At 43.0% G+C, this 14,453-nt stretch overlaps 1 protein-coding gene across 1 annotated transcript in view; it reads right to left on the bottom strand.

The window, feature by feature from the left end:
- Window positions 1–14,453, bottom strand: part of LOC122348112 (serine/threonine-protein phosphatase 2B catalytic subunit alpha isoform-like) — a 43,165-nt gene that overhangs the window by 24,829 nt on the left and 3,883 nt on the right. The window contains exons 5-6 of the mRNA XM_043243374.1: window positions 14,367–14,444; window positions 2,115–2,209 (exon numbers count right to left, since the gene is read on the bottom strand). Of these exons, the coding sequence (XP_043099309.1) occupies window positions 2,115–2,209; window positions 14,367–14,444 (173 nt within the window). The remainder of the gene's footprint in view (window positions 1–2,114; window positions 2,210–14,366; window positions 14,445–14,453) is intronic.

Below are 14,453 nucleotides of genomic sequence, written 5' to 3'. Positions count from 1 at the left end.
TCATGTCTTATATACAACACAATGCTATACACCCAAATTACACTGCAGATAAAATAGTACAAAACAGTGTAGGAGCAGCACAATTTAGTATACACTCTGATAGGTCGTATTTCAGGCATTTTTTGTACAAATTTTCTAAACATGCGTATTGGATGGAGGACATGTTCATTTCCATTATTGGCTAATATTAATAGTAGTGGACTGTAACAAAGTTTGCTACTGTAGTAGTACTTTTACTTGGCCTTTTACTCAAGTAATTTAGAAAAATTAATATGCCTACTTATAACTTTACTGGAGTAATATTTTATTGTGGTACTTTTACTCAAGTACTTGATTTGTGGGTTTCTACCCGACCTTATTATTATAGTGACTATTTGCATGTAACTGTTCAGTAGTAGTTGATTCAGTAATTTTTAACCCTTAACTAGTAAATTATTAATATTAGTTCTACATGAGGTATGAATTAGCTATCTTTTAGTTATTGATTGGCTAACTGTTACCTAACACAGTCATAAAATTGTATTACATACCGATTAGTTCATACAACCTCCTTAGTAGTGAGTTAAGTGTTAATGAATGTAATAATAACCTGTTAGTTTGTTAATAATTCCTTATTATTTAAGCAGTAATAAGACACTGTATTCTAAAGAGTTAGCATTGTATTTTATGAAACATGTTATAGTTCATGTTTATTTTTTATATAATAGAGAGTAATGCTATATTTGGAGTTAGATAGCATGAGAAACACCTCGACAGCTAGGCCTGTTGCAACAATACATTATATCGACTTATCGCACAATATAAATACATGAATTTTTCGGGATGCAATATATTGGTTATTATATTTAGATTAAAAGCATAAGTCTTAATTTTCAGGAAAAAACATTTGTGCATTTGTCTTTTTTACTTTTTAGAAAATGCTTACCATTTTAACTTTTTAAAGGTATCTAATAGTGATTATAACCATATGCTAGTTATCATATTTTTAGTCTTTCTGCAATCTTTCTCTACTTGTAAGGAAGTTGTATGTGTCACGCTCTTTGGACTTTTGTTATTGTTTCTGTCTCGTGCCATGTGTTCAGTGTAACCTACTTTTAGTTAATTGTTGCCCCAGTTTCTGATGTGAGACAGAAAAAATTACAGTGCAAGTCAAACCTTAAGTAAGTGAAAATATTGGATACCCATTAGTACTTAATAAAGAATTATCAAATAATTCGCAAGAATTACTTAAAACCTGAAACTCTATTCTAAAGTGAAAATGTAGGGAACCAACTTTATAGGGTTACTTTTATTCACAGGTTAAGATGGGATTAATTAAATCAAGATCAGGTGTTTAACTGGTGAAATATTAGTGAGTCTTCAGTAAACAACTTCCAAGGAAAAAAATCCAGGAATACAATTATATTATCTTTTATCAAATAAAAGGCATTTTTTCAGCACCTAATCATCTTGTGAAGGAATCTTTGTACATTTATTATTGTTATACCTTTTCTGCTGATGCCATTTTAACTATTTGATAATGTTAAACAAATACGGTATGCTACTCACTTCTTTTTAATATGCAACACCCACTTTTGCCAACTGAGTCAATTCCTGATGAATATAATCAAGTATATCCAAAATTTCTTGCTGTATATTCTGTATCCTTTTCTCTAGAAAAATTATGAAAGCAAACATCAATTTTCAAATTTACTTCTACGTTGTATATACTATTTATTTCTCTTGCTCAAGTGGAAAAAATGGCTCAGCATTTTGTGGGGAAAAAAATTCCCTAAAAATATATATTAGAGAATAATACGAGAATGCAAAATGAAATCTACAGGTAAGCAGAAAAAGGCACAAGCTGGTAATAAACACAAATCTTACTCATATCAAGGTTTGTATGTCTATGTGGGTGTTCTGCTGAGTCTTGGCTAATTCAATGTTGCCTTTTCTTTATCTGCAAATGGACAAAAGCAGACTAGGGAAAAAACACCCCCTTCCTTTCTCTTTGAAAATGCTTGAGACTTGAGTCTGTACAACTTGCCCCTCAGCAGTGCCACACATAGGCATCTGGCCTATAGTCTGCTAACACACATTAGCAATAAACAATATGAAAGATGTGTCCATTATACCTTTGTTGTTGTAGACATCTAAGTAGTTGGGAGCTGAAAAGATAGTGATGAGAGAGGGGAAGCCTGTAGTTTGACTCTTTCTGTACATGCGATACCTATGGGGAGAAACACACACACACACACACACACACACACACACACACACACACACACACACACACACACACATAATCATCATCGTTGTCGTCACCACAAATTAAATTCAGAATTAAACATCAACATAAATATTACACTTCTTACTTTTCAAGAAGCACCAGAAAAAGCAAAAAAAAAAGTTTTTAAAAAGTTTGATCTTCCATCACTGCCACTACCATTCAAAAGTTTGTGATCAGTATTTTTTTGCTGCTGAATCCAGAATGTCGGGTTTTTTCTCCCAACCACCTGCATAAAAATCCCAAGCCCAAATACCTTTTTTGTGACAAACACCAAATTTGATGTTTTAATTGCTGTCTATGAGTTTACAAGTTTGGATCAATTCAAAATTAACTATTCCTAAACACTGCTGAGCAACGTAACATAACTGCTGCACTTAGCAATACAATTTTATTATTTAAATGTTGGAAAGTAAATATTTGAAAAAGATCTTAACACAGATGTTAACACAGTCTCTCTTGGAAATCGAAAAAATGCACAATATTTTCAGCAAACATTGGCGCATAGTAACTTTTTATGTCATAGATTGAACAAAGATAAAAAGTAAAAACATTATTGTGGCACTGTGCAAAGGTTTGGGCACCCTACATAATCAGTACTTAGTAACACCTTCTAAGCAGATATCACAGCCTGCAAACACTTTTTATAGCCAGCTAAAAGTCTTTTAATTCTTGCACTTCTTGTACAATGGGATTTTTCCCATTATTCCTTGCAAAAGGCTTCTAGTTCTGTAATATTTTTTGGTTGTCTTGCCTGCACAGCTCTTTTAAGATCTACCCACAATTTTTCAATGATGTTTAAATCAGGGCACTGTGATGGCCATTCCTAAACCTTTAGCTTGTGTCACTTGAGGTATTCTGTAGTGGATTTGGAGGTATGTTTATTATCACTGTCCTGTTGTAGAAGCCATCCTCTTTTCAGCTTCAGCTTTTTTACAGATTGTGTGATCTTTGCTTCCAGAATTTGCTGGTATTTAGTGGAATCCATTCTTCCCTCCACCCATGCAATGTTTCTTGTGCCACTGGCTGCAACACAACCCCAAAGCATTATAGATCCACCCCATGCTTAATAGTTGGCAAGGTGTTCTTTTCATGAAATGCTGCTCCTTTTCTATTTTAACTTCATCAGTCCACAGTACTAGTTTCCAAAACGCATCAAAGCTTCTGTAGATGTTGTTGAATACGTCTGACATTGGATTTTATGATGGGGACGCAGGTAAGGTTTTCTTCTGTTGATTCCTCCATGAAGGTCTTGTCTGTGCATATGTGCAACGGTGCACCACCACTCCTGAGTCTGCTAAATCTTCATGTTTTTTGTGGTCAAATTGGGGTTTTGATTTGTTTTACACCAACAAAAAAGAAAAAAAAAGAAAAAAGGAAAAATCTTCAAAATCTTTTTCTGCCTAAACTTTTTGCACAAGACTGTATCTGACCTCCAAGAAATTGCAGTCAACCTTAGACAGCAACAAAAATAAAGAGAACCACAGTTAATTTTTGAACATATCACCGAAATGATGTTTCAGTGCAGCCTGAGTGTGTAACACCTGATTCTAGTTAAGTCTTCACAGTCTGCTGTATCATGAGCATTAAAGACCCCAATTCCGCTGGGGCGATTTTTAGTAATAATTTAAGTAAAAAAAAATCAAGCAACTTGTTATAGAACTAATTTTACTTTGATGTGTAGACTTAGTAATATAATAACCATGGATGCATATTTATGTAACATACGCCTTCACTTAATCTACTTTAAACAGTGTTAATAAGAGCTCTTTGTTGTTTCCTTGTTGTGGTCCCCTCTGAATCATACAAATGTCATCAATAAACTTACACTATTATGTGCTTATTCTCGGCTAATGTCTCTGGTCTTTTTCCTATGTAGGTTGACAGTGGAAGTTGTTGTTATATTTGATTCAGTTTATAATTTTTTCCTTTCTGCTGAAAACCAGGACATGATTGCATTGTTTTTCCAATTAAGATTTTATCCTTTGTCGTTCAAACAAAGGAGAGTGTTTTTACTTGTAGGGCTTGAATCTTCATTAATCCTGATCTATACTGCCACTCTACTGTCCCTGTTTCCCAGCTAATTCTTTTCCTACCTAATTTCTAGACTCTCAGGTGTAACAATGGGTATGTCGACCCACTCTAAAAATGATTCTATATGTGAGATGCAACAGACCTTCCCTCAACACTTTAATAAGTAAAAGGAACAAATTTACCACAGCAGTTGTAGATAGGGAAGGAGCTCAAACCTCATCCACACTGGAAAGACGTCACTCTTTTAGGTAGAGAAATCACGGAGGCTGCTCATCACTGTAAAATCCACGAATCGGCCCAAGGAAGGCATCCAGATTTCTCTTAATTTTCAGTGCATAATATTATTCAATTTTAGGTTAAACTCAAATCTGACTCCATTTTATTTATTAATCGGACTCCATTTTATTATGACCTCAAATTTTAGGTTGAAATACAAATTGGTTGTTTGTCTGTTTCTAATTAGTATTTTGATATTCGGTTATTCCAAATGAACTCTTTATTGAGTCAATAATTACAGCGTGAAACAATGTAAGATCAAATGTAACAATTGATTATCGGTCATGTATCGGTCATAATGTATTATGGCAATTTAAACACATCAAATCATTTTAATACAAAACATCAAGTTCTCAGAAACTAATCAAAAGTAAAATGGAAGGAAAGATGGGTGGAGAAACAAATGGATAGAAGGGAAGGTAGTTTCCTGCACCTCCACTCTTGAAGATGTCTATATATTTGCATTTCTGTTCCTCAGCATCTGAGGTTCTTTTATCCTTACAACCCATTTTCAATGTTCTGGCAGATGCTGCATTGCCCTATCCATCATCCCTTTGATGCAATTCAGGTGTCCCTCCCCCTTAGCATTAAAACACCCCACAAAGCACAATGCTTCTCCCTCCATGTTTGATGGTGGGGATGGTGTTGTTGGGATCATAGGCAACATTCCTCCTCCTCCAAACATGTCAAGTTGAGTTGATGACAAAGAACGTCTCGGTTACGTATGTAACCCTCGTTCCCTGAAGAAGGAACGGAGACGTCACGCCGGATGACCGACTTAATTGGGATCTCGCCGAGAGACCAATCTACTTCGAAAGTGTATCTAAACAAGCCAATTGAAGATTGGCATGCGCTAATCGCATCCAGCTGCCGCTGATCACAGCGCGTGTATAAATAAGCAGCGGGTGCAGCGCATATTCAGGTTTTCGCTGAGGAGCCGAGCTAGTGACCCGCCCCCTTCAGCAGAGGTGCAGCACCGTGGCGACGGGACGTGACGCCTCCGTTCCCTTCTTCAGGGAAGCGAGGGTTACATACGTAACCGAGACGTTCCCCCTTTCAGTCGGTCACTCCGAGTCACGCCAGATGACCGACGTAATTGGGATCCCTACCAAAAACGCCATGGACGCTGCCTCTTCCAGTGTCCTGTGGGAGCCCACAAGCCCCTCAGTCTCATCGGCGTAGGCCGGGCTCAACCACAAGAAGCCAGCTACTTTTGTAACACTACCCATTCTGTAAGACTGGAACACTGGGAAACGTCCCACGTTCTAGTGAACAGGGACGTGCGGAAGTCCAGCCTTCCCGTGAGGAGGTCTCGGAACAATACGCATATGGACAGTATTTCAGTTTGCATATGGAAAATTGGAGGTGATTGAACCCTCTTAGACGGGCAGAAGGTCTGCCGGGAAACACGGGCTCTAAGGCTATGCCGTGGGAAATACACACATAAAGTCCTCTTGGGGTACTTTACATGGCTCCCAGCCCTCACCGGTTCTCACGGATTCATCGAGAGGGCCTGGCGCCGGATGCTCCGCAACATCTGGCTGCCGAGGGAATGGAGGAGCTCGACAGGGTCTACTGTATGGACGCTCTGGAGCGGTTAACAAGCCGACCCGAAACCGGGCCTCTCAGTGCTTCTACCAGTTTGAGGTGAGAACACAGGAGGATACCGGTTCCACACGTAGAGGCTATAGAATCTAGCAATCGTGTTGGGGGTCGCCCAGCCCGCAGCTCTACAATCTGTCAGCGAGGTGCCACGAGCCACCGCCCAGGACGATGCAACACTTGCTGAGTGTGCCCGCAACCTGAAGGGGGCAGGGCATACCCTGTGCTTGGTACGCTAGGGTAATGGCGCCCACTATCCAGTGAGCCATCCTCTGCTTGGAGGCGGCACTCCCCTCTGCCGGCCTCTGTGACAAACGAGAGCTGGACTGAGGTCCTGAAGCTTTGTGTCCGGTCAACGAGCATCGGAGTGCTCGGACGGGACAAGCAACGCCAGGGCTGGGTCTGCCTCCTCCAGGGCAGCGCTTGAAGGTTCACCACCTGGTCTCTGAAGGGGGTAGTGGGAACCTTGGGCACGTAGCCGGGCCATGGCCTCAGTGGTACCTGGGAACCACGCGAGCCCAAACTGTAGGCACTAATCGTCGACCGAAAAAGCCTGCAGGTCCCCTACCCTCTTGATGGAGGCCAATGCGAGCAGGAGCAATGTCTTCATAGATAAAAGAACTTTAGCACAACTGCTGGCAAGGGTTCAACGGAGCCTACTGCAGTGCTGTCAGCACTACAGACAGGTCCCAAGAGGGTACTGTTGGGAGCCGTGGAGGATTCAACCTCCTGGCTTCCCTCAGGAACCTGATAATCCGGCCATGCTTACCCACAGACCTCCCATCTATGGGGTCATGATTTGCAGCGATTGTAGCCACGTGAGACTTTAAGGGTGGAGGGAGACAGCCTTCGCTCCAACCTTGCTGCAAGAAGATAAGCACACGACTGATAGGGCAATTCCGGGTCTTCACCCTGAGAAGAACACCACTCGACTTAACAGGCTCTACTTCAAGGCATAGGCCTGTCTCGTGGACGGCACTCTAGCCAAAGAAATGGTGTCGACTACCTCTTGAGGTAGGTCACCTAGAGCCTCCGCATCCCATCCAGGGACCAGACATGGAGTTTCCAGAGGTCTGGGACGCGGGTGCCAAAAGTGCCCATCTCTGAGTCAGAAGATCCTTCCTCAGAGGGATCGGCCAAGGAGGGGCTGTCGCGAGGAGCACAAGTTCTGGGAACCAAGTCTTCACCAGTAGGGTGCTACTAGCAAGACCTGCTCCTAGTCCTCCTGACCTTGCACAGTGTCTGTGCAAGAAGGCTCACTGGGGAAATACATACTTGCAAAGGCCCCCGCAGCCAGCTGTGTGCCAGTGGGCAATGGGAAGTCTCTGGAGAGGCAAACAGGTCTACCTGAGTGGCTCTGGAAACGTTCCCAATCAGCTGAACCGCCGGGATGGAGTCTCCATTCTCCGGGTAGTGCAGCTCGCGACAGCCCTCGTCGGCTGCCTGGTTGCACACTCCTGGAATGTGAATGGCGAAGCGACCTCAGAACTTCCGACTCCATAGGAGGAGGAGGTGGTGGGCTAGTTGCGACATACGACGGAGCGTAGACCACCTTGTTGGTTGATGTACGCAACGTTCAGTATGTTGTCTGTGCAGACTAGTACATGCTGGCCTCAAGGCAGTTCTCGAGACTGCCTAGGGCGAGATGTGCTGCCAGCAACTTTAGGCAGTTGATGTGCCATTGCAGTTGAGGCCCGCCCAAACCCCTGACACTGCATGCCCGTTGTACGTGGGCCCTCAGCCGGTGGTGGAGGCATCCGTGAAACCACAGCATACCTGGAGACCTTCTCCAGGGCACCCGCCCGAAGGAACGAGAGGTCTGACCACGGGGTGAAGGTTTGGCGGCAGGCCGGTGTTATTTGAACCCGGTGAGTGCCACTTTGCCACGCCCCACCTCGGGACTCCGATCGTCGTAGCCAATGTTGAAGCGGTCTCATATGGATTAGTCCCAGCGGCATCACTGTGGCCGCGGCTGCCATATGCCCCAGGAGCCTCTGAAAATATTTCAGTGGGACCGCCATCCTGCTCTTGAACATATTGAAGCAGTTCAACACCGAATTGGCACGCTCCTCTGTGAGGTGTGCCATCTGATCGATCGAATCCAGCTCCATCCCAAGAAAAGAGATCCTCTGCGTTGGACAGAGTTTGCTCTTCTCCTGGTTGACCTGAAACCCCAACTGGCTGAGGTGCTGTAGCACCAGATCCCCGTGTTCGCACAACTGAGCCCGGGACTGAGCCAGTCATCCAGTTGGTTGAGAATGCGAACGCCTTACTCTCTCAGTGGAGCAAGGGCTGCTTCCGCGACTTGCATGAAGACGCGTGGCGACAGGGAGAGCCCGAAGGGTAGGACTTGTACTGACATGCGCGACCTTCGAACGCGAACCTCAGGAATGGCCTGTGGCACGGAAGAATCGACACATGAAAGTACGTGTCCTTCAGGTCGATCGCTGCAACCAATCCTGGGGACGGACGCACTGAATAGGCGTTTCTGTGTCAACATCCTGAACGGAGTGCTCGATTCAGGACTCACAGATCCAAGATTGGTCATAACCCACCGCTTTCTTGGGCACTATGAAGTATGGGCTGTAAGCCCCGACCTTCATCGGCTGGAGGAAGCGGCTTTATCGCGGCCTTCACTAGAAGGACAGCAATCTCCGCCCCACAAGACAGGGGCACACGCATTGTTCACTGACATATAGCGGATCCCACTGAACTTGGGGGACGCCGGATGAACTGAATCATATAGCCAAGGGAAGGGTTGCAGGAGCCACCGGGATAGCCTGGGAAGATTCAACCAGGCATCCAGAGACCGAACTAGCGGCTCGAGCGGAACCACCGACGTGCAGGCGATGGGGCAGCGAGGGGGAGTGCAGGGACCCGGCTCGGGCGTCTCGTGGCCGGTCCGAAGCGGGGTCTGAGTGTGTGCAACTCTTACCTGCATCCCCGCAGAAGTGAGGCGGGTAGGCTGTTGGTTCGTCCTCCCAGTCTTCCCACTGCTGCATATTAGCCCAAGGAGAGCGTGAGTGGCGCGGAACTGGCCCGCTCAACTCCTCGCTCTCCCTGGGGACCCAGAGACAGAGGAAACCGCCCTTGTCGAGGTTTTAGGTAGCGGCAACATTCTCTGCCCGGCAGAGCAGCTCCCTCCATCCCCGGATCTGAGGGCCTCTTGCACCTGCGCTTCCTCCAGGTTTGGCAGGAGCCTGGACAGGCTGGGTGGCTGCCCTGCTGCCAGCTCCACGGTGCTGCCTATATGCCGAGGTCCATCACGATACAGAGTTCTTTCAGAATCCCAGGTCATGACTGACCCCTGTGCAGATCCTTCAGTGCCTTGGCCTGATGAACCTGCAACAACGCCAAAGCGTGTACTGCAGACGCCAGCTTGTCCACAGGCCGCACAAGGCACTGCCGCTCAGAGCCGAGCCAGTACCTGCAGGCCCGGGAGGGGAGCACAGGATCACCGCACTAAGCGGAAACGGCATTGGGACACAGCTGCATCCCAACTGACCGCTCCACTGGGGGGGCGATCACCGTAACTCCCTGGCTGTGCCACTGTCAAGGGTGGTGAAGGAGGAGGAGCCACTGGGGCAGTTTCTGGCAGTGAAAGGTGCTTTCACATCCCAGTAAGCTCCTCATGCACTTCCGGGAAGAAAGGTACCAGGGTGGGGCCCTGAGAACCAGCGCAAGCCACCCTTAAATACTAATCGTCCAGCCTCGAGGCCCGGGAAGCAGGAGGTTTCCACTTGATCCCGATCACCTCGACGGCCTGGGCAAGCATAGCCACCATTTCTAGATCTGTATCCAGTACATTCAACGCCTGGTAGACGCAGAGCAACCGGATCTTCACTTCCAGAAATGTCTGGCTCACCTTCCGATGCAGCGATTGACTTCTGATCATCAGGGGGAGCCCAAGAGGGTACAGCTGATACCCCACGTGAGGGTCCAGACTGCCCCTTTGCAGCTCCACTGGTTGCAGAGTTTAAGCTTTGTGTCACAACGAAATGGAGCCCACCTGTCTGCAGCCAGAATGAGAACCAAGTCGAGCAACACAAGCTCCGCCTCCTTTTTCAAGGCGACAGAGCCCGCCCATCACTCCGAGATGACCATCTCCCGCGAGGAAATGATTCATCCACAACCGCCACCTCAGCGTGCTAAGCCCAGGCACACGAGGCAACGATTGTGACCATCACCTAACACCAGGTAACAACCGCATCCAGAAACACACGGGTGTATCGAGTCTGAAGCAAGACCCACGCTGTCTTCCAAGACGCGCCGAGTTTGCCAGACGTAACGTCGTCTTTAAAAAGACGCACCGCGAATGCTCTTTAGTGCTGCGGCAGCAGGGGATAGCCGTTTGCACACAAACAGGGGGTAGTGCAGCCTGATTGTGGCAATCCACTCGACGCAGGAAAACGACTCTCCGCTGAAACGCCCGTACTCCAACACTCGTAGATCGCCTTTGGAGCGGAACAGTCACGCTCGGCCCGGCGAAAAGCTGAATATGCGCTGCACCCGCTGCTTATTTATACACGCGCTGTGATCAGCGGCAGCTGGATGCGATTAGCGCATGCCAATCTTCAATTGGCTTGTTTAGATACACTCAAGTAGATTGGTCTCTCAAGCGAGATCCCAATTCGCCGGTCATCCGACGTGACTCGGAGTGACCGACTGAAAGGGAACTTGATTTTGGTCTCATCTGACCACAATACTTTTACCCAGTTCTCTGTATTATTCAGATGTGCACATAATAAACAATTAATACAAAGAGAATACATTTTTACGATATCTGTGCGAATGAACAGTGCAGAACTTAATCTTGAACTAAATTCTCCACAAACCAGACCAAAGACATTAAGTGGACTATTGCAAATCCGGACGCCTCTTTGTCTGAAAAGCACCCTCTTTATCGCCTCCCCTTATTAGCATGGACCCGCCCTGCAGCACAGAGCTGATTGGAACATCATGTTGTGGGATGGATTTTGTCAGTTCATCAGTTTAAAACCAAATGACAAAAGGAACTCTGCAAGCTTGTTTGCTTTCTCATCGCCAAAACCCTCACAACTCCTGGCTGGAATGACGTGAACTAACAGAAACATAGAAACTGCCAGCCAGAAACTCTCCCAATACAAAATCATCTTAACTCTGCTAATATCCTAAAGCCTAAAGCCACGCAACAAACTTGCAAAAGAACTTTAAGAATTTCAAGAGTTTCAGCATCCATCCTAGGGAACCAGCTCCGATGTCTTTGTAACCAAAGCAACGCCCATTCACCGGTGAGTAAATCTAAAAGACATCACACAGGAAAACTGCCAGCTAATCAGAAGTACCGGATTCCCTCAGACAAGCCAATCAGAATCCCTGCCTTCCAGCACCAGTCGTTAACAAACAACCTCAATCTCTGCTGAAATGATGCAAGAAGAAAGATCTTAATGACAATGTAAATCTCTGCTTTGTAAATACTCGCAGGTTGCGATTTAAAAAACTTATATCAAATACTAGACTTTGACATTTAGTCAAACTCAAAAACTTTGCATCCTCAGAAACATGTGTTTGATAGATTAGTCATTTTAGTATAGAATAGATCTATAATTATTTGCTGTGTGTTGTGTATTCTAAAGCCAAACTTTGCCCAGATCTTAAATCTACCTAGCTCAGATTCAGGAAACAAACCAATACCAGTTTCAGCATTATTTTGAAAAAAACACAAGATAGTCTCAGTTAATTTTAACCAATAATAAATGAATTGCAGGTTGTATGACTTTCTCATTTTCAAAGTTCATTTAAGGTAGATTTTTATTTAGTACAGTGCAACCTCAAAGAAAGAACGGGCCTCATTAATGACATTTTTATAAGTATTTTAATAAATTCTGATTAATCTGTGTGTAAAACAAACCTTCCTAAAAACTCTCCTCTACTTTACAAACGCTTTCATAAATTGCATGTTCAGGAACACAGTGGAATATTCTGGTCTGCTTTTTCAGGTTTGACTCCTGTATATTGTATACATGCAAATAAGAGTAATAGGCCATATGACTAACAATAAATATTCCAAAATCGTGTTCACCAAAGAGCATTTAGCCAGCTGAAATAATGGCAGGTGAAAACGAGCAGCTGGTGGCGTTCGTGAAAATTTAGTGGCACAGCGTTTTTTCCAGCTGCTGTGATTTGGAATATCCTTGGCACCAATGTATTACTAATATTTAATTAAATGTTTTTGTTTATACTGTATGCCACAAGCTTCAAACTGGAATTGATTTTTTTGGAATTTCTGAAATTAAACCACTCTCCAACATTCTCCTTTATGTTTTTAACAGCAAAATTAGTTTTTACCCATTTCTGGATAAATATACATATAAACCACTGCGCTGTGCTGCTCATATTTATCACACAGTAAAAATCCAAAACAAGGACTGGTGGGAGGTTGTCCTGCTGCACTTATCATTTGCAGAGTAAAAAGAGTTTTATGATGACAGGGCGTGCATTTTTACAATATTTTTGCAAAAGGAAGAACTGCTCATTCCCAGCATGCGCAGTCTTTTCAGTTTCCGGGTTCAATTTGATCAAGTGTTTATATCATTGTACTCTTGTACTCATATTTATGTCATTGTACTCTTCTACATTATACTGTACAGTGCTTTGATGCAACCTGTGTTGTTAAAAGCGCTATATAAATAAAAATGATTGCTTGATTGATATATGCTTAATCATATTAGAGAAGCAATATGATTGAAATTTCATTTTGATCGAGCTCAATCAGATTGTGTTTACATTAAGTCTTTTCATTATGACTGAGCCACGTCAAACCGATTACATAAAAAGGATTATGGTTGCATGTAAATGTAGCTAGTAATGAGCTCTGTGTTTTTACAGTTATAAAAACAAGAGAACAGGAGCAAATGAAAGTGTATCAGAATTTTGTGTCATCTGAACACAGAACATTTAAATGAATTAAAATAGAACGTGTACACTTCTATTCAACGGTTTTAATTAATTAATTTTCATTAATTTGAAAACTCACAATGATTTTACGAACGATTTAAATATATATACATAAAAGTGAATATTTGTCAAAGCACACCATCTAACAGATTACACTCTAGAAAAACATTCATTATAATTAATAATTATATGAGTTATAAGAATATTGCAAAATATTACATTTGGTGTGTCTGTGTATGATATCTAGACAATATTACACTAAAGACACATTCATACAGCATTTGAAGCTTAAATAATAAAAATAGCTTAGTGGTAACTAGGCTGATATGATAAGGAAACATACAAACACATGCATATACCAGATACATTGGTAACTAATTAATTATAGTCTAAATAAATAAAATGTATTTATGTGTGTGTTATGTGTATTTGTAACCAGGAGCAACCAATTTAGCACTCATAAATGTGTCGATGTGTTTACAATTTATATGCAAATTTCAAAAGGCTAAAAGGTCTCTGAGACACCAAGCCTAAGTGATCAACAGTAATCCTAAACAGATAATACAGCTTATAATCAGGGACCAAGAGACTGGCAGACTCCACGATGAGCAGTGAAAGTTGACACAATTGTCTGACTTAACAAAACTGGACAAGAAGTCAAAAACAAAAAGGCCAATTTAAGGCGGGAAAATTCATAAAGTAATGCTTTATAAACATATATATATAAAAAAATTTCTTTATGTAAAAAGTACAGCACAACTTTTAATTGTGGGCAATTTGCATCAATTTCAGTTTTAACCCTTGTATGGTGTTCATACCCAGCCAGTGTTTGTGGGTTTGGTTGACTCGCTGCAGGTTTGGGTTTTTAATTCAAGGCCATCAAAAATCTATGTTACAATACTTAACAGATATTTTAATAAATCCCAACTACAAGCAATATTGACAGTATATCAATCAATCAATCAATCATTTTTATTTATATAGCTATATATGGTAAAATATCGCCCTTTACCTTTGTTAGATTAGATTTATGAATTATATTGCTACAACCTTGTTTTTGGGAATGGCAGGGGCAGAAACACAAAACTCACACTCTTACAGGCTCTCTTTCACACACTCACACATATAAACACACACACACACACACACACATACTAATAGGACACAGAGTGAAGGTGCAGAGGACCTAAAATGTCCACTCTTTTTAGCAGTCCAAAAGCAGTGGACCTGAATATAAGTGTGTCAAACTTACCCAGCATCCTGTGCTTCATGGGCTCGTATAACAGATAATAAGTTGTTGTGTTGTAGAAAGTCACAAACAGCAGGATAACTAAAAGAA

Source organism: Puntigrus tetrazona, chromosome 7 (assembly GCF_018831695.1).
Source record: "Puntigrus tetrazona isolate hp1 chromosome 7, ASM1883169v1, whole genome shotgun sequence".
Lineage (NCBI taxonomy): Eukaryota > Metazoa > Chordata > Actinopteri > Cypriniformes > Cyprinidae > Puntigrus > Puntigrus tetrazona.
This window is presented reverse-complemented; position numbering and strand designations above follow the sequence as displayed.